The 19,513-nt window shown below is 42.3% G+C and overlaps 2 protein-coding genes across 4 annotated transcripts in view; both read right to left on the reverse strand.

Moving 5' to 3' along the window:
• Positions 1-19,513, reverse strand: part of LOC148017075 (phosphatidylinositol-3-phosphatase SAC1-like) — a 59,230-nt gene that overhangs the window by 28,798 nt on the left and 10,919 nt on the right. Inside the window, exons 1-12 of one of the 3 annotated variants that reach the window (XM_087662645.1) lie at positions 10,763-10,850; positions 10,390-10,612; positions 9,375-9,451; positions 9,073-9,260; positions 8,869-8,966; positions 8,503-8,636; positions 8,227-8,355; positions 7,705-8,113; positions 7,267-7,388; positions 7,055-7,168; positions 6,579-6,797; positions 6,202-6,387 (exon numbers count right to left, since the gene is read on the reverse strand). In XM_087662645.1, the coding sequence (XP_087518771.1) occupies positions 6,202-6,387; positions 6,579-6,797; positions 7,055-7,168; positions 7,267-7,388; positions 7,705-8,113; positions 8,227-8,355; positions 8,503-8,636; positions 8,869-8,966; positions 9,073-9,260; positions 9,375-9,451; positions 10,390-10,548 (1,835 nt within the window). In that variant the 5' untranslated portion in view covers positions 10,549-10,612; positions 10,763-10,850. Of the gene's footprint in view, positions 1-6,201; positions 6,388-6,578; positions 6,798-7,054; positions 7,169-7,266; positions 7,389-7,704; positions 8,114-8,226; positions 8,356-8,502; positions 8,637-8,868; positions 8,967-9,072; positions 9,261-9,374; positions 9,452-10,389; positions 10,613-10,762; positions 10,851-19,513 lie in introns of those variants that run through there. The other 2 variants (XM_087662643.1, XM_087662644.1) reach the window with 2 other exon arrangements.
• On the reverse strand, positions 15,674-18,546 carry LOC148017076 (E3 ubiquitin-protein ligase NLA-like). The gene has a single exon (XM_087662646.1). The coding sequence runs from the start codon at positions 18,366-18,368 to the stop codon at positions 17,607-17,609; it is 762 nt and encodes a 253-aa protein (XP_087518772.1). The 5' UTR covers positions 18,369-18,546; the 3' UTR covers positions 15,674-17,606.

The following is a 19,513-nucleotide window of genomic DNA, read 5'->3' on the forward strand; positions in this document are numbered from 1 at the left end:
TGCACGCGAGCTATGGCGGGAGAGCAAGAGCAAGAAAGAGAGAGACAAGAAATGGGAACTCCAACAATCACAATGTGTGACCGGGCCTTCATTTATTCAAACTGTCACTAAAAGAATAAAGAATAAAGTGACGTGACGGGCGCCCGCCACCTGCAGTGTGCAGTGGCGGGTACTGTCAGTGTAGTAATACACGGGGCGGCACGGCGGAGGCGCCTTTACCCCCAACAGGAACTATGCACAGTGTTATTGTATGCAACCTCTACCAAAGGCAAATACTGCTCCCACTATGACTTATGCTCAAATACATAGCATGTCAAGAGGTCAAGCACTGTAGATTTGCTTCTTCTAAGTGATTGACCATCTATTTGCAAATGGAAGAACAAAGAAAATTTCAGCATGATATTCGTGTTTTTAAACAATTCTTTCGAACCAAATTGGTCATCTAAGGGTCTCAATCATTGATGTGATTAACTTTCGCATGCCATGATACTTAAACAAATGCTGCAAAAACAAGCATGCCATATGATCAGCCTTTATCTTTTTTCTCACTAGAATGGAATGGGCCTACTTACTGAACCTGCAAATAATGATTCATATCCCATCCCTATAGGTATCCTGGGAATCTCAAGGATAAAATCCATATCAAAGTTTTGCCAAGGCCGATTTGGAATAGACAAGTGCTACAATAAACCTGACATCTTTTACATATTATACTTCACTTTCTAACATATGATGCATGTCTTGATAAGCTGCTCAACATCATGTCTCAACAAAGACCAATAAAAGAATTGTTCTATTGCTTTTAAGTATAGTATCAATACCTCTATGTCCAACATAATGAGGAGCATGACTCTACATGATCACCTTAGGCCTCAACTACTTTATGACACACAGTAGTCCATACATCATCAAAAACCGTCTCTAAGCACTAAGTGCTTGTGCCTCAAGACATTGCAAAGATGATCATATACATCGCAAAGTCTAAATCAACAGCATATTAATCCTTCATGGCATCGAATTCAATGTGATATACCACAGTAACAGCTGATATCTAAGGCTTAAGTGGCAATGCATTAACCACCACATTATTTGTTACATCTATATGTACAATTTGAAAGTGAAACATAGATGGAAAGTTGACTCATCTCTTGTGCTTCTAAGAAACTTAGTCTGAGTCAAGAAATAGTGCAATGTTTGATGGTCAATTTGCACTGTGAAATGAGCCCGTAAGAGATAGTATTTCCATGTTGAAAGTACACGAATTACAACAAGCAACTCTTTCTCATAAACCTACAAATTCATTTCTACAACATGGAGAACATGACTCTCATATGCCATAACTCAACCATCCTACATTAAACAGCCCCTATGTTGTTCCCACATGCATCACACTAAACAGCAAATGACTTCCTTAGATCAAGCAACACAAGCACAAGATTTAAGGTCTTTTTTTTCTTTAGCTTCTCAAATGCTGGAATTTCCACTACTATCTACTTAAAAGGCATACCCTTTTTCTATAAACCATACAATGGAGATGCAATTTCAGCAAAGCTGCACATATACTTCCTATAATAGGAACATAAATTCAAAAAGCTACAAATCTCATGCACGTTTTTCAACAATGGCCATGAACGTATTCCTTTGTAGGGTCCATACAAATGCCATCAGTTGACACAATATGTCCCAAAAAGTGGATCTCGTACAAGTAAAACTTACTCTTCTTGTCATTAACGACCAAGTTGTGCTTACCTAATTCATTGAATACAATGTCCAAATGCTTTAAGCTTACCTAATTCATTGAACACAATGTCCAAATGCTTTCTATACTCTATCTCATTCTTTGAGTAGACAATCATGTCGTCAAAGAAGGTGCCCACAAATCCCCTATGTGACCTGAAGATATAATCCATCATCCGATATGACAAGAAATTCATACGACCCAAAAGATGTCTAAAAAGCTATATTTGGTACATTCTCTAGTCGAATGTGTATGTGACAATATCCATTTTCAAATCAATGAACTCAAAATGGCTGCCCCTTGCAATCTATCCAAAATGTCATCGATCCACGAGATTCAAGATTGATTCTTTATCGTGATTTCATTCAATGCACATACGCCATGGGCCATCCTTTTCTACACCAAAAGTAGCTAGAGAACAAAAGGAGAATGAGTTGAACTGAATCATCGCTTTTTCAACAAGTCATTCACTTGACTTATTATCTCCTCTTGTTGGGCTCCACTACCTCTATAAGGTGGCTTATTAGGAGAGCTATTGCCACAGATCAAATCTATTCCATGATCTTCAGGCCTTTCAAGGAGTAGCTGTCACAGAAGTGACTAAGAAAAGCAATCAACATACATTTTCAGAAATGAAATGCAATCTTTATCCAACTTAGTCACATTCTTGCCATCAACATTATCATCTTTATCTTTAACAAAGACTAAGCATAGAAAAAGATGACTTTTCAATACTTTTGAAACTAAAGAAGCAAATACAACAGGGACTAATTCCCCTTTTAAGTTTTACATCAAGGATATGAATCTTGCCCCTATGTTGTAAAGTAATCACTATCATGAGAATTTGCATGCACTCTATGGCACCATGGCATACCAAGCAAAACATCACAACCCTAGAGTGGTGCAATGAAAATGTTTTCGTTGTTCACATAACTCTGCATATGCAACCAAAGCTTCCCAATGAGAGATGTAACAAGCTTTGCATGTCCTGTATATGCTATTTGAATTTCTCCCATGGATCCCATCTCATCCTCTCTGATGCCTAAACAAGCTGCTAAGTCTATGGAGATAAAATTGACTCTAGTATCATTATCAAAGAATATCAATGCATGTTGGTCCCTAATTTTCTCCCATGCTCTACAAAGCTCCATAGCATTATCATTGGGTTAATCACTAACCACATTAGGCACTAAACCTGTTGAAGTTTTGGGTCTCATCCCTTTTGCATCTTCCTTGTTTTCAGCCCTATTTGCTTGTTGTTTATTAGGACAACCCCTTGCCATGTGTCCCTCTTGCTCACAAATAAAACATTGTGCAACGCTTTTATAGGGTCTATCCTACTATATTTGGCTCTTTTCAGTCCTCTTTGTAAATCTACTTTTTTTATCATCCTTTGCAAAAATTTATTCAGCTTCTAACCACTCTCTTGAAAGCCCATATCTTTCCCACACAACAAAACATCAGCTGTAATAACAGTCTCTATGAGCTAAGACATGCTAGATGCGATGGATTTGATACAAAAATCCCTAATTACTTTAGGTAGCCCACATACATACTTTTCCACTTGCTCATGAAGAGAAATTGGATAATAAAAAGCTTGCTCATGAAGAGGAGTTGAACGATAAAAAGTTACTAGTAGCAAATCACCCAAAACTTCTTATTGTACTATTTCAGATTCTTGCATTGCATTGCATCGAGCTTACTCAAGCTGTCATGATATCCACCTCAAATGTACTAGTTGACCAATTCGACACCAGATATTTGCTTGAATTATACCCATGTTGATAGTGCTCTATCTTTCATTAAGAATATGAACCAGCACTCCAATGCATTTCCCTTCAAGAAAGTGACTGCCTTCTAAATCTCTAAGGATTCGGTGAAGTTGCCTCCCGAATAGGTTGCATCAAACTACTAAATAAAAGTCAACACTTTCAACCTATCTTGTGCACCGCTGAAGGACTTAAACTTCACCCCTTTTCCACCCTCATCATAGTCTTTTGTTGCCCCTTGGAAGTTAACTTCACCCCTCTTCCACCCTCATCGTAGTCGTTTGCTACCCCTTTGGAAGCTAAGTTATCATACACCAGCTATTGCAAAAAGGGTGCATTTGTTGTAATCGCATCATGACCAACACCAAATGAAACATTGGCATAACACTCGTTTCTTGAGCCCCAGAAACACTAGCAGGTGCAAGTGTATATACATGCCCCTTGTGCCCCAAGCATCATGTCAATGCTGCCATACATGGGGTTATGCATACTACCAACCATACTTAGATACATTGGGCCTTACGCACCAAGCATTGGTTGCTAAATACCATAAGAAGTTATACCATACATCCCTGTACACAATCATTGACCCATCATAGCCTGAAAAGTGGTGCCACCACCAAAGTATCCCGGCTGCCCCATAATTGAATGCATGCCTTGCTGCCCCAAATCCATGGAATTGGCACTTCCATGATGACCTTGCAATTGCATTTCTTGCCCCACTGGCACCAATTGCTTTTCCTCATCCATAGCTTTGGAAGCATCTCGAGACGGCTTAGGCATTTCTTTGGGTGCATCCTACTAACTTGAAACTTTAGAATATCGCTTTCTTTTCCTACCCTTATTGTCTTTCTTTGGAGCATTCAAAAGTTGATTAAATTAAGGATCTTGCTGCTGTCTTCATTTTATTCTAGAACAGGTCATCAAATTTCTCTTCCCCTTGCTCGCCATTAGCATCTTTTTGTCTTGAAGACCCTACAACTTGATCTTCAACAACATTTTCAACTTCCTGTCAATGCTTTGTGCCTTGTCCAAGATCAAGCAATTCATTTCCTTCTTCCCCATGTGAATGTGCATACTAAGAGGCATCATCATTGCTTGATCCCAACTCACTATATGAAGACATCTTGCTATAAATGCTCAACTGAGAATAAATTCAGCACTTGAGTAAAGCTTCTGACTTCCAATCACGTGTCTCAACCCACTAATTCAAAGGATTTGATAGTATTCTGCAATGGAACCTTGAAACCAGCCTTCCTTCTTCAAAAGGGTGATAATGACATGATTAACACTTGATTATAACAAAAAGTAAATTCATATATAAAATAAAATACACACTTTACCACTTAATCTTGGACAACCGACACACGATTCACCCCAATACTTGGTGCCCCTTGCAGTATTTTTTTAACTTGTGTTACAAATGGATGGAGTACAACTGAAATTTTTCAACCTCCTCCACTAATCCAAGAGCCTCTTACTATTGTAAATGACCAGCAGGCCATAAAATCAATTCACCCCCTGATTTGCTAGGAAAATGGCCTTTACCCATGCTCCTTGGGAAATAAATTAGCCCCAAATTCAATGTTGCCTCGCTGGCCCCTTGAATCCTCTTGAAATACACTAATTTCGGCTCTGAGAATTCAAGTCCAAAGCCTTCAAATCTAGGCATGCTTCCCAAGGTGAGTGTCAAACCTTAATTTCTGTAAATTAGGGTTTACAACAAAGATTCACCAGAATCTCCACCTCCAATGGTTGGATTCTTGTAAAACTTAGAGCAAATCTTGGAAAAGGCTGGAGAAAGAGAGAGAATGCTGTAGAGAGAGAAAATTCAGAGATTTGTCACTACGGGGAAAAACACTACGCATGTAGGGGACCAAGCACAAAAGAAGGGTGACTTTTTCTTCTTCCTCTCCCCACCCCATGTCCCCCGGCCACCCCTCCCCAACACACCTCAAGGCATTGGGGACGGGTGTGTTGGTTGTGGTTGGAAACAAGAAGGAGCAGATGGAGAAAGAGGGAGGAACTAGAGGACAGAGGGAAGAAGAAGAGGCCGGAAAAGGAGAGACGACCAAAGAGGCATGCCATGGGGAAGAGGCAAGGGTCGGGAAAAAAAGCCAGGACCTTCTCACAACCCAGTATGACACCTATGCACGTGCCAGTTTGAAAACATTTTTATCCACTTGTGTTCCACCACTATCAACTCGTCCTGATGATACTGAAATCCTTATAAGGGACACCCCAGGCCAACGCAAAGGTCCTATTGGATGTAGGTCCACCAACCTTATCAGTACCTCTCTGCTTTACCACTTGCTTATATCCTATTACACCCAATGGTCCTAGTATCAGCCTGCAAGAACCTTAATCAAAGACTAACCCTAATCCTGCAAAATTATGCCATTCATCAGACCCTAACCATAAGGAATTAGACTATCCATCCAGGTGTCTGTTTTCATTCAGCAAATTTTCAATGTAGAAAGTATACACAGAAAATAAAAGAGTGCAAAAAGCAGCCATAAAAGACTTAAAGCTGCTCCTTGGATTTCTAAATTGAAAGGAGCATTCAGTAAATACTAGCCAAAAACAGTACTTATTCCCCACCCTGTATTGATCAGAAGCACTAAGAAACTTCTTCCCCGGTGCAGTGGGACTTTTATAACCAACATATACATAAGCCTCTAAGATCAATATTACCTTTCAAATACCTCCAATTCACAAGAGTTCTCTAATGCAAACAGTCTGTTAAAATCATTGTTCTCCTGATGTTCTGACTTGTTGTTCGCTTTCCCTGGAGAACTTCCCACAATGTTTCTTTGTAGCCTAGTTTCTTCCTGTTTGCGTGTTCCATATAGCCAGTTTGGACTTTTCAACTGGATCTCACTGCACAAATGCCAATTACTAAAGGGTAAGATTAATTGCAGCTAATGATAAACATAGGGTACCATTATTAGTAACTAGCATAGGCTAAACACATTGATTTGAATGTATATGATGATAACATAACCAGGTGCTCCCCCTTGTGGGCATTCGGGTGTGTGTGCCTAACAGGGGAGGAAATAGAGCAGACTTACGCTGCATCAGGTGCAGTTCCTGTTACATGAGCAGCCAGTTTACTTTTGGCATCAGATTCACTACACATGCGTACATTCTTGATCGATCCACAAGTAGCTTCAATAAGTTTATCAAATGATGTTAGCTTTATGCGCTCTGTATCTCCACCAATGGAATTACACAATACACTAACTGCTCTCTTCAACGTTGTTGTATTGGTGCTGAGCTGCAACAATGATCTTCCCCCAAAAACAGAAAGATTTCAGACCCTGACAACTGCTTTACAGATAATATTTGACTTCTCAAAATAAAGGATTCTAGTTCTAGCAAAGCAGTTTTTTAAAAGGCTCAAGCAGCATTGTGAAGAAAAGTGTTGCATATTGTGTTGTGATTTTTACAAAGCTAATTGTAACTGTACAAGCCATCCTTAAAAGTGAATAACAGATTTCACAATTCCTCAAACAATGCAGACCGTACATTAAGCTACAGTACTTACCCTGCATCTGTCACATATGAGTCATCTCCATTGCTTCCAACATGCAAATAGTAGTCAGAATCCAATTCCCAAAGTGCAGGTTTTGCCTCCTGTGGTTGAAAATAACCTAGGAAACTGTGCAACACGAAGAATTTTGAAACATTATCTCCACAACCAGATACAAACCTATAGAAACATATTGCACCTCAAAAATTTGAGGTCAGAAAATGTACAGATTGATGGCGTCCTGCTTTTCACCATCTGTGTAGGTATTGCTGTAGTAGCGTTTGATTGATTTCAAAAATTCTTGAGACTGAGTCGCTGCCTTCCATTTTCCATGCCTCTCAGGAAATACCTATCGAAAACCAGCTAATTAGTCATGAAACTGGGCATCACTAAATACTAATAAGCCTGAGTCCTGCAATATGGGTTTTGCACTGCAGCTTATTTTCAAGTCTCCTTGTAAAGAATACCACTATGAATTTTGAATATTGCAGGAAACATATGAAGCCTTAGGAGATTCTGCTGAACAGGAGACCACTAATAAGTTTTTAGGCCTATGTGTCAATCCCTCGTATAGGAATGCTTTGCTGTCTGGTTATGCCAATCCTTCATATAGGCATGCTTTAGAAGTTATTCAAGAAATCTTTATAGTCACATGCAACACTTACGGTGTTGTGAGCAGCAGAGCCACCATACTGTAAAGCTAATGCATCTCCCATATTTTGATAGATGTCCATAAGTGCCCCAGCAATGCTACTGTCTGGATCCACTTTGGGCACATCTGTCAGGCCCAATGCAAATAGTTGAAGTCCCAAAGCTGCCAACCCATACGCATACTGTGCAACATTTGTGCGATCCAGACAGTCAATGCAGTTTGTTCGCAAGACACCACTCTGATACCTCCGTTCCTTTGCCCTTTCCTGTTCATTGTTTCTTTTCAGGCGATCTTCACATGATTGCTGACTCCCTCTACTACTCCGAAAAGACCCAATATCCAAATACTTTGAGATATCAGCTAAATCAGTTGAAGATCCACTGAAATCCTTCAATGGAGACACTCGCCTCAATATGCTTTCTCTGTTCATGACATATCAAATCAGGTAAGTAACTGAAACACAAAATAGCATGTGCTTGTACATAAAGCTGCATAGCTCCCAAAAATCAGAGTCAATCTTTACTTGTGTCCACACCTTGATGAAGAAGGCATGCTCGACATTCGAGATTTCACCACGGAGGGTCTGCCACTGTAGTAAAAACCAGTCAACTCAACGGCTTGACTGGCTACCCCACCAAGAACTGCCAGAACATTTGCAGATTTACTGCAAGAACCAATAACACAGAGACTGAGTGTTAGCAAATCACAAGGACAAGGACAATACTTCAGACAAACTGCAGGAAATAAATTTGAGACCAGATTTGGAATAAGTTTTTAATTATCACAGATATCAAGAGAAAATTTTCAGAACCTCTTGGCGAACTTGTTGAAGTCCCAATGGATAAATTGCAAACGACTTCCATTGGGTAGAATCTGGTTTAAGTAGCCAACAGCATTTGCAAATTCACGTCGCAACATCATTTCGCGTGGTCTTTTCTCAACAGTCTGTGTCACCCAGTATACACCTTCAACTTCTACTTTTAATGCATACATGAATTGCACTGATGCCAAATAATATGCAGATTCTGTGAAGGACAAGAAAACTCAATAAGTTTGGCTACAGCTTGAAAATCGCTTTGAACTCCAGAAAACATGAAGATTCGAATGGCATAGATGAAAGAGACAAGCTGTACTCCAAAATTGACTTGTTAGAAAAGACTGACACTCATGTAAGCACCTTGATCAAATTGAGAATAATAATGGGGTTTCCATATCGTCTGGCCAGATCTTCAAAGTGTAATTTGGTTGCCTGATATGTTGGATCATATCTTTGCACTGAAAGATCGGAGAAAGTGGTCACTGGTTAGATCTATATACAGGAAATCCCATGAAAAGTCTCCTTTAAATAAATTACAGAGATGAATTTTGGAAAACAACTCACATATTATGTCCGGCTTTGGAGTGAGACGTGATGTGTCTTGAGACCAGAAAAGAGGGATAGATCCTCGCATCTGAACCACTGATGTCACCTCCCAACGTGATAACCCTGATTCTTCTTTTGTTATGATCTGTTCTGTCTCAACATCATTTGCCACTCTTCCTTTATCATTAACACCTCTTTTGAGATATCTGAACATGTGTAAGAAGCATGGCTAAGTAAATTGCTGAATAGCTGTGTATTCATCCAAATAGATGACTATACTCTTAAGAATATTAAGATAAAAATTAGGTTTAAATGATTACCTCGTTCCTGCGAAATGACGGGATCTTCTAGCAATAAGAGTTATTGCAAAGACTCGTCCAAAGATTGACATTTTAACCTACAAATACAAAGGCAGTAGAGATAGAGCAAGTAGTTGAATAGAAAATCTGAAATTCCTTTTGAATGAGAGACCTATGACATATCAGCTAATGCACCAGGCACACACTAGCAAAATAAGCTGCATATGATTGATTCATGAGTTAGGTGCAAAACAAAGCTATCAAAGCAGGAGAAAATAGACACCGATATGCAGAGTGTTAAAGATCTGAATACGTTGACCACATCTCTCGGTCCTCTAGCCAGGCTAACATTGGCAGGTCCACTCTGAATACAATCTTGGCCTCTCCTAGATCACATTCGCAGCCAGTACCCACAAAACACGCACTCGTTTCAAGGTTAAGAGTCCTGGCTGATAAGAAGTCAAGTAGTCTACTGAAATTAGGCTAATCTTGAGGCCAGCTTTTCAAAATGAAGAGTTTTCTCTAAGGTCAAGTAATATGAATGGGTTTCAACACGACTTGAAATAACTTGTCCAAATCAGGATAGGCTCCAACAATGTCTATCATACTGCCAGATCAACCACTGAGCTATTCTGTGGCACACCTAATGCTTCTTATAGATCTCTAATACACATATCATCATGGGACAGCACAAGGAAACCAAAACTATCTTAACTTTCTGGCAATAGATGAGTAGCTAAATAGCATGCAACAAGTTTGACAACAAACAATTTACGCAGTTTAGAAGGATATGCAATATTCTATCATACACAGGAGAACAGTCGCATACGGGGAAAATCCACACACACTAGCAAAATGCCTAGAAAAGTTAAGCAAAACTCAAAATTCTGAAGGGACCCTTTGATTAAAAAACCTGCACTAGCCAGAGGTGATTTAAAGTTCTGATGGGCCAAAAAGATTTTTTTGGGGGTTAAAATGCATTCAACGAAACATAACAACCCAGCTGAGAGTTTTTGCAACATTAAGTAGTTATAACCTGTTCAAATGAGCCATGTATCAAAGCAGCTGTCCACCGAGTATTATTAAGTCTTTGGCGGATAGAACGAGTCAAAAATGCATTCCATACAAACATGTTTTCGTAAGGCATTCGCTCAGCTTCGTCCACAAGCATGTTTCTTTGTAAACACTGCATCATTGGATAAGTGCAACTGAAGAAGAAATCTTTTGTCAAGTCAACGCTCGACAGGAGTTTCTTATATCTGAAATGTATAAATGTGAAACCATGTTAGTTATTCTTTTTCATGTTTTCTGTAGAAAGAAAGTCTCCACTAGTAAATTTGAAAATGAAATATTCTTCAAAGTCTTTGACCCCTTTAGCAGATCAAAATTTAATGGCAGAAAGGACATACATATCTTGAAACTGATAACAAGAAGTATAGCAACTGCCACCCTGATCATGTCATTGTCTGAAACTTGAGCAAACAGCCACAGTTGTCAGTCATCATCAATGCATGATCACACTCCTTGATTACATGGAAGAAAAAAATCCTCCAACCTAAAGATCTCGTGAATCTGTCAAGTCTTGGTAGCTGTAATTGTCATGGTTATCCTTGAACTAAAAGATGCTGATCAGTTTCTGCACTATTAGCATTGCAGCTGTCAGCAGTTCCATGACTATCTGATGAGCAGAAAGGATGAAGAAGCTGTTGAGCTAAGAAATGCATTCTATGCTAATTAGCCACTTAAACAGCCCCAAAACAAGCTAAATTTAATGAAAACCCTAAAACACCGAGCAGTTTGAGAGAGTTCAGTGAAACCCTAATTTGGGAGGGTCCATCCTCATCTATAAATAGACAAGCTGCCCCCACTCAGCCAAATCCCGGTCCGCAGGTTTCTCACCCTTGAGTGCAGATTTCAAACATCAGTCCACACACACATGGCTGTCTAGCCTCAACAACTGCTGCCACACCTTCCTCTGCATCTAGCACTCCTCCATCAACATTGTCGACAGTTTTCTGACCCTCCTCTCCTTGTGTTTGTAGCTGCCTGACAATGGCGACTGCATCTTCAGCTTGCGTTTGGCGTCTCCACATCAGGCACCAGCTCCTCCACATCAAGCAACAGCTTCCTCCATCAGGCGACAGCTTCCTCCACATCAGATGACAGCTGCCAACCCTCTTCCACACCTGTCCTACATGTGTTTGATGCTTCAGGCCCTCCTAACACTTGTGTTTGCTGCATCCTCTTCATCCTACACTCCAACAGGTGGTCACAGACTTGGGATCCGTCTCTAATAGACGTCACTCTCCGACACACTGCTCTGCTCTTGGGCACAATATGCACTCTTACATTCATTTACAGCATTCATTCACTTCAAAGTTGTGTTCTTTCTATCCCTTCTTTTGTTTGTGTTTGAGTTTCTGTGTTTGAGTTTTGAGTTTTACATTTAGGGTTTGTGTTTTGTGTTCTGCATTTGCGTTTGTCTCGTTGTGCTTTGGTCATGGTCGTACACTCTGTGTTTCCTCAATGCAAAACCTAGTAATGCCTTCACAATCTTCTTCACATAGTATCAAAGTTGGAGCTCTTATAAAGAGTGTCCTACAGCTATTGTGGAGTGTTAGTCTTTGCGCAAGGCACATAATACAACTCGTAACCAAATCACAATGTCACAGATACCTTCTTCTCATGACCCCATGATGTCTTATCAAGCTTCTCCATCACTGGAGGCACTAACGAAGCATTATGAACTCCGCAATGAAGGCAACACTCCATATTCACCCTGCTTTTTGTTGCAAGGGGTTTTCAGCTATTTCTAACAATTCCCTATAGCGGCACTTGCATCTATAAAGCTTAGTCCATCCTTTCAAGAAACCCGCCAATCGCTTGCCATCGCTGCACCCTCTATGTTTACACCCATGCCAAATATTCCAAATTTCACTAACCTCATAGAGGAGCAGTTTGAGGAGCACCTACGCAATAAGTATGGACCAGAAAACATCCCTTCTTCCAGTTTTGCTACTCCTTCCGAACCGGTTGGTGAGGCTAGCCACCTTTCTAATCATGGAAGTAATACAACATTTGGGACGACTAGCAATCCATCTTCATCATCTTTGCCAGGCCCTGTGTTAGGTTCGTACAACCCTTTTGAGTTGTTCAAATCAAAACTCTCTCCTGTTTTGCCTTTTGGTGTAGAGAATCTAGATCGTCAAATGTATGTAAATCTTAATAGAGGCTCAAGAAGCAGACATTCATCATCAAGTATACCTACATCTTCTATTTCATTTGAGCAAGTCAATTACTCTTTTTCTCTCCCTCCCATCCTATCCTCTCCTCTTGAAGCCATATCACACTCATTTCAAAACCTCCACTTACATTCCACATCTGCCTCCACCTCACTGGGAGTTGGACCTTTTGTCTCTACTCCTAGAACATTCTCATTCTCTATTCCAAATTCACACTTACCTACCACTTCATAGCACGGTGCCTTGTCAGGGGGCATCCCACTTCTTAACGTTGTCATCTACCCTTTCCCACAAGCCATTAAGCACTATGGGGCTTCATTCTAGGGAATGACACCCTCTAACATGGTTTCCTCTACCTTTCCTCATGTCGGGACCTCTTTTCTCACTGGGACGGCTGTGATAGGCATCCTCCTCACTACCCCCAGCTACACACACACCTTGACCCCTTAGATGTAGGGATTTCCATCCTCTAATTATGGTGCGTCATCAAACTTTCCATGGTCACTCTTGCACAAGACTTTCCATCCTCTACTCCACGCATCCTTACCCCTCCACCATGGGGTACTCATGTGGCAACAATCCCCATGCCTAGCCATCCTGTGCAAACATTTGAATCCACCGTGCACACTTCTCGTATGCCCGGTGGGCACTCTCAGACCCATTCTCAAGTATACTCCTCTCCACCACAATACCCACCCTATCCACCCTATCCACCTTATCCAAGCACTACCATTCTTGTTGCCTCGACCAAGAATGCCTTCACAAACCATGGGTTCACTACTTGGTCAAACTATATGCAACAAGTGCTTGAGTCGCAACATCTTTGGGACCTCGTTGTTGATCTTGAGCCTATGCCTAACCCTCACCTAGCCCATCTTGATTACATTCATTAATGGTAAGCTCGCAATGCCATAGCCAATGTCGAGCTGATGTAGGGTATGCTTCTTGAGTTTCACTCTCAATTACAGCACTTCCCTCTTGCAATGGAATGTTGGAGTCATCTCATTGACCACTATACGGCTAGAGATCATACTCTGTGTATAAACATCACCTTTGAGCTTCAAAAGTTTTTAGTTAAGGAAGGGAATGATCTAAAAGTCAAGTGGCCAAATATCGGTGTTTACTAGTTGAGTTTGCCACTACTAGCTCTCCAAAGTCAGATGACGATCAATTCAAGTTCTTCTTCAACAAGTTGCACAACAAATACTTCCATTTTATCCAGCACATTATCTCACTGCCTAGATTTCCGACCTTCTACAAGTTTGAGTATCAGTTCTTGCGTTACACGAGGCTACATGATCAAGTCCACGAAAAGTCCTCTACTCACATGTATTCAAAGGGGCAAGGGTTGGTTGCCTCTTCTTCGGGAGCGAATACCACCATGGGCAAAAACTCGCAAGATGCGAAGACAAGCCAAAACAAGAGTGACACCACTTCCTCTGCCTTTGGCAACAAATTCCTAAGAAAAATAGATTTTACATACACCGCCAGAGGTCGGGGGCCATGTGGACGAGAAGTGTTATACCAAAGCCCAAGTTATTCCTTCTAGAAAACCACAGCAAACTACTATGACTACACCATCTAGTGGGGCTACGCCTCCCACTACTGCCCCATCTACTCCTTCAACCCCCACGGCTGCTGGACATGTGGCACACAAACAGCCTTAGTGGCCATCCTTCTCTACTCCTAAGGGCTAACTGAGTAGTCTGCTAGCACCAATCCCACCGCACTTTATGCATCCACATCACATTTGCCTTCATCTGGGACTACCTCACCACCTCGTTAGGCGTCTCACTGGCCACTACCCGCTAGTGGGCATATGTGTTGGTAGCAACCCTCTTAGCTTTTTCTCAGTGTCGCACTCTTAGGACTTTAGGCTATAGAGTCAGACCAATAGTATTGAGAATAAAGGCCTCGTGCCTTTTAAATGTGCTCAGGTGTGAACACACCCTTAGCACTTGTACTTGCACAGATATATCTATCTAAAAAACCTAAAGGCACTCTCGTCATTATACCTACAAACGTGCTCACTCTCTACTCAGCTCTCTCTCACTCTATCTCTCACTGCGCATAACGACAGTCTGTCTCGATCTCCGTGCCTAACCCATCACTACAAACTGATATCAGAGCCCACATGCTCAACACTCCATCAATCTTGCAAGAGTCAACGACAGAGTCGAAGTTGCAGGTTGGGCTACAAGCATCGTGGGCGACAGGACTGACGAAGTCCAAGTCAACGAACTGTTAGATGGGGTGCGACAGGTCGTGAATAGGCAACGGCAACTGACGAAACGAGCTGACCAACGTGGCGACAACTAGCAAGGACTGACGGGACAGTTAGGTGCAAGCGTAACGGGCCAGGCAACTAGTCAAGGGTCTAGCGTGGACCACGACGCCAGCGGGCTTTGCTGACAGGTTACCACGCAACTGTCAACCTGCTGCACGACGGGGGGCTCCACGATTGACTCGCGCGTAACGGGCAATGGGGGGGACTGCACGAGTGACAGACGTCGTGCAACTGAACCACGGGCAGTCAACGCCAGTTTTCCTTTAAATTGAAATCAGAAAATTTCAGTAAGATTTACTTCCCTTCTTCTGGATGTTCACGTGAGCAAGCACAGAGTCCGAATCTGTGCAAATTTTTCTCTTAAAATTTGGGGGTTTTTTCCAAATTTGTGCCCGACACACACTGCAATGTTCTTTGAACCAGAAATTGCAAACATTGAATGCGCATGCCTCATAAAAAAATTTTGGGAGGGATTCTCAAATGCAAGTGACATTTTTTCTTGGATGAGTCAATTTCACTGAAATCTGTGCAATCTTGGCCCGAAAATTTGGGGCTTTTTCCAAATTTGGGGAATGTGATGCAAGACAAGCAAATTTGTCTCAAAATTGCAGGAATTTGTGAAATCTTGCCTCCGACATTTGGGGCTTTTAATGTACATGCACAAATTGGGCTGAAATTTACCCAATTTCTTGACATTGAGGCACATTAGACCCCGTGCAATTTGGAGGTTTTGCAGTTTGGGCAAAATTTATGCAGCGTTTGGTCATTTTATGTACATGCAGATTGAATTCCGCGCAATTTGGACATCAACACTTGGTAAAATTTAGGAAATTGCTCTATTTTGGCAAAACTGGCGTCCTATGCATGACACAGGGAATGCAGATGTGTGTCTGATGCTTTGAGCACAAAAATTTGGGGCTTTTGACCGTTCGTGTCAAATTTTATGCCCGTGGGTACATGTACAACAAAAATTGCAGCTGAAATTTTGGGATTCCTCATGTAATGTGATGTATACGCCCTTGCAACAGCTGTAATCAGTTGGATAATGCTGTAGCACATGGTTTGGTGCTTCTGAATATTTAATTACAGATCTGAAATCTGTGCTTCTACGTGGTCATTTATTGCTGATTGTTACTTGTTTGTACCTTGGTCACTTGGGTGACAGTTTGGGCCTCCATTTGCTGGTTTTTTTGTCACATTTGGGCTGAAAATAATGGCTGGCAACAATGACAACAATAATCTGATGCACATAAAGAAGCTTGAAGGCGCACACAATTTTGCAGTTTGGCAAAAGCAGTGCTACAATAACCTATTACAAAAGAAGCAAGCAAAGCCGATCAAAACCAAAGAGACAAAGCCCGCAGATGTAAAAGAGTGGGGATAGACGGGTAGGACACAGATTAGCATGGGAATACCCAGTTATATTGATAGGGTATATAAGGTGTTGAGAGACCCAACTAAGGCATCAATTTTATCAATAATCAAGTCTCTTTTCTCCTTCCTTCCAGCTTTCATGGCTTCCCTCCTCTTTCTCTCTATTTTCCTGTCTTTCTCTCTCTTCTACTAGTCTTTCTCTCTTTTCTTCTTTCATCCTCTTCCTCTTTCTCTCTCCTCTCTGCAGTCCCTCCCTTCTCTCCTCTCTCCTAGGTCTCCTTCATTACAGTTGGTATCGGAGCTTAGTTTGATCTTTCCTTTCTCTCTCCTTTCCCTCAAATCTAGACTCATTTTCCAACAATAAACCCTACTTTGCAGGTACACAGGCAAAGATGGCAACTTTCTTGGAAGACACACAAGAGCTATGGTAGGAGGTTTGACTGAATTTGGAGGCCAAAAGACAAAGATGGTAGCTCGTTTTTCAATCCCAAGCCAATTTTGAAGAGGTCAGTTGTTGGATGCATTGAGGGTAAGTGGCAAACTGTGAGGATACGAGCCAAATACCTCCGGTCTGTGCTGAGGCAGGATGTCACTTTCTTGGACTGTGAAACCAGTACTCCAGAAATTCTTAATCATACCTCAGCAGACAGTGCAATGTGGCAAGATGCAATCAGCGAGAAGAGCTCGAATCACAAGTCCCTAAAGATTATTAGTATGAGCCAACATCTTGAAAAGCAATTCCCATTGATGCAGCCTGTTTTCTCGCATATTTCCACACAAGACCTATATGCAGAATTCCGGTCTCCAACGCTGCTTTCACAGATTGAGACGATGCAGGAAGCCAAGAAAAGCCATAGAAGGCATCGCATGCCCACCATTATTGAAGGAGGATGTGCTTGTATTCCAGCTATAGTGGTGCGTGCAGGTGATGCAACCTCATCTTTGAGCTGTCCAGGATGTTTCTTTGATTCCAACACCCTCTTTGCAGCCCTAAGAACCATTTGAGAAGTAAGAGCAAGGGACAGATCTCGTGGCAGCCCAGCTGCTACACCACCATCTGCAAGAGCCTCAATCGCCGTGTATATATAAGCTGGTCCTCAATGCAAACTCTCTGATGTTCTTTCTCGAGTCAAGCAGCATCAGCTTCAACGGCAGGTTCGGAAGACATACAATGCGAGCAGGGAACTTTCAAGCGGTGGGGGGAAAGTTTCACACGAAACGTTGCTGAAGCCAAAAGATCTCTCCCAGTGAAAGACGAGGCCATTGTAAGCTCTTTCCGAGCAAGACACGAAGCCTTTCGAGCAAGCTTGGACACCATCACAAGCACGCATGCCCTCGCCTTCTGCCTCCTCAATGTCTGGCATACCAGAACCTCCAATAGGAGCCCAGCTCTGACAAATGAACAGCATCCTCGTATACTCTTGCCTGTCTGCATAGTGGACATTTTGCAGTTTGAGCTGCTGATTTCAGCCCTTCTACTGTTGGAACAGAAGCTGCAGAACAAGCACAACTATTGCAGAAAATGTGCCCACAGCTGAGGGACACTGGGTCAAAAACCAGATCTAAACATATAGAGCAAGTGAGATCAATGTCGACAGTGACTGAGTCAGACAGCCAGCAAGAAATTGTCGACTTAGGTCCTTCTAAATCACATGAGCATCGAAGGGGCATCTCCTGACCAGAAAGTGCACTATCCTTCAGATTTAAATGGAAGGCAATCAACTCAACCAGCCAAGGTGATTGGCTGCATGTCTGGACTTCAACCTTAAAATATACTTCTACAGGCCTGAGGAAAGATGAATTTGCAGGAGGCATTGTGCTTGCATGTTGAAGCATCCCAGGACGGCTGCTACCTCCCAGCTCTATAAAGAAGCTGGTGATAACCCGAACTCTGCCTCGACATTTTCCATCATAGTTGTTGACTGAAATTGCGGTGGTTGGGGCTGTTGTAGCTGTGGTTGGGGCTGCACTTGTGGATGTTGCTCCCCATGTAGGCAACAGCAGCAAAGTGCATGACTCCAGAAGTATCATCGTGCTTGCTGTAATGTTCTTGTAGTACCGCAGAGGTTCTTCCATGCTTTCTCCAACATAGGCAACAGCAGCAAAGTGCATGACTGCATCAATTGCATTGCTGGCAAAAATTTCATCAATAGCTTTGCTATCTCCTAAGTCAGCAAGGATGAACTGAAGTCTATCAGGCTCTGGAAATAACTCTTTCAAAGTCAGAACAGCTCCCAGATTGCCTCATGAGAGGTTGTCCACCATTGAGCAACACGCAGGCTGGAAAACTGTTGCTATGTTTCATAGGCTGGAAATCTGCTGCTATGTTGAAGGACAGGATTGTGCAACACACGAGGAGTAAGTGTTAGAGATCACAGCCAGGCAGAGGCAGGTGTGCAGTCGGACAGGCAGTCGGACCGCAGTGTCGGACTGCCATGTGGCAGTCCGACCTGTGCAGGCAGTCGGCTGCATTTAATGCAGCCAACAGGATATTTTCTCCGCCCTGTTTTTGTCCAGATTCTGGCTATAAATAGCCGACATCTCCAGCAGTCTCTCACACTTCTCTGCTCGCAGATTACTGACCAGTGACGCGCAGATTCCGTCTCTGTTCACAGATTTCAGACAGGAGACAGTGCAGACTGCAGCGGACTTCGAGGTGAACAGCAGGTTGCATCGTCGAGGTGGAGACACGCAGTCCAGCGCACTGCGCCCGTGTATATATCCGCATATCTTTGTATTCAGCACACTTTATACAGCAGATCTTCATCTTCCACTGTCTCTTTCTCTCTCTTCTCTCTTTGCGTTCTCTCTCTCTCAGTCCTACGCTTCCACACCGCTGCACTCTGACATGGTATCAGAGCAGTGTTAGAGGGCTGACTGAGCACAGAATCAACCTGAAGAGGAGTTTCTATCGCGACACAAATTTGCGTTTTTTGCGTTTGAGGGCAGACAGGAGGGCTGCGCCTTGGAACAAGGCTGAAGCGAGTGTGGGCGCACAGGAAAGGAGTCCAGGTGGTGGATTTGCTGCTGTTTACTGCTGTTTGACGCGGAGGAAGTTTGAGTTTTCAGCCTACAAGTGCAGGTTTTGCTTTTTCATCGCCTCCGGCGGGTGAAGAAGTTTCAGGACGCGGAAGAGCCTTAGCAGGCTGAGTTTTCACAGTTAGAGGGGGTTGCTTTTGCGTTTGTGACGGCATTTTCAGGTGAACATGTCTACAGAGATTGACTTGGAGTTCCAGTCGAATATGGACCGGAAGGTG

Source organism: Lygodium microphyllum, chromosome 22 (genome assembly GCF_053477565.2).
Source record: "Lygodium microphyllum isolate KBCC chromosome 22, Lygodium_microphyllum_v1.1.10, whole genome shotgun sequence".
Classification (NCBI taxonomy): Eukaryota; Viridiplantae; Streptophyta; class Polypodiopsida; order Schizaeales; family Lygodiaceae; genus Lygodium; species Lygodium microphyllum.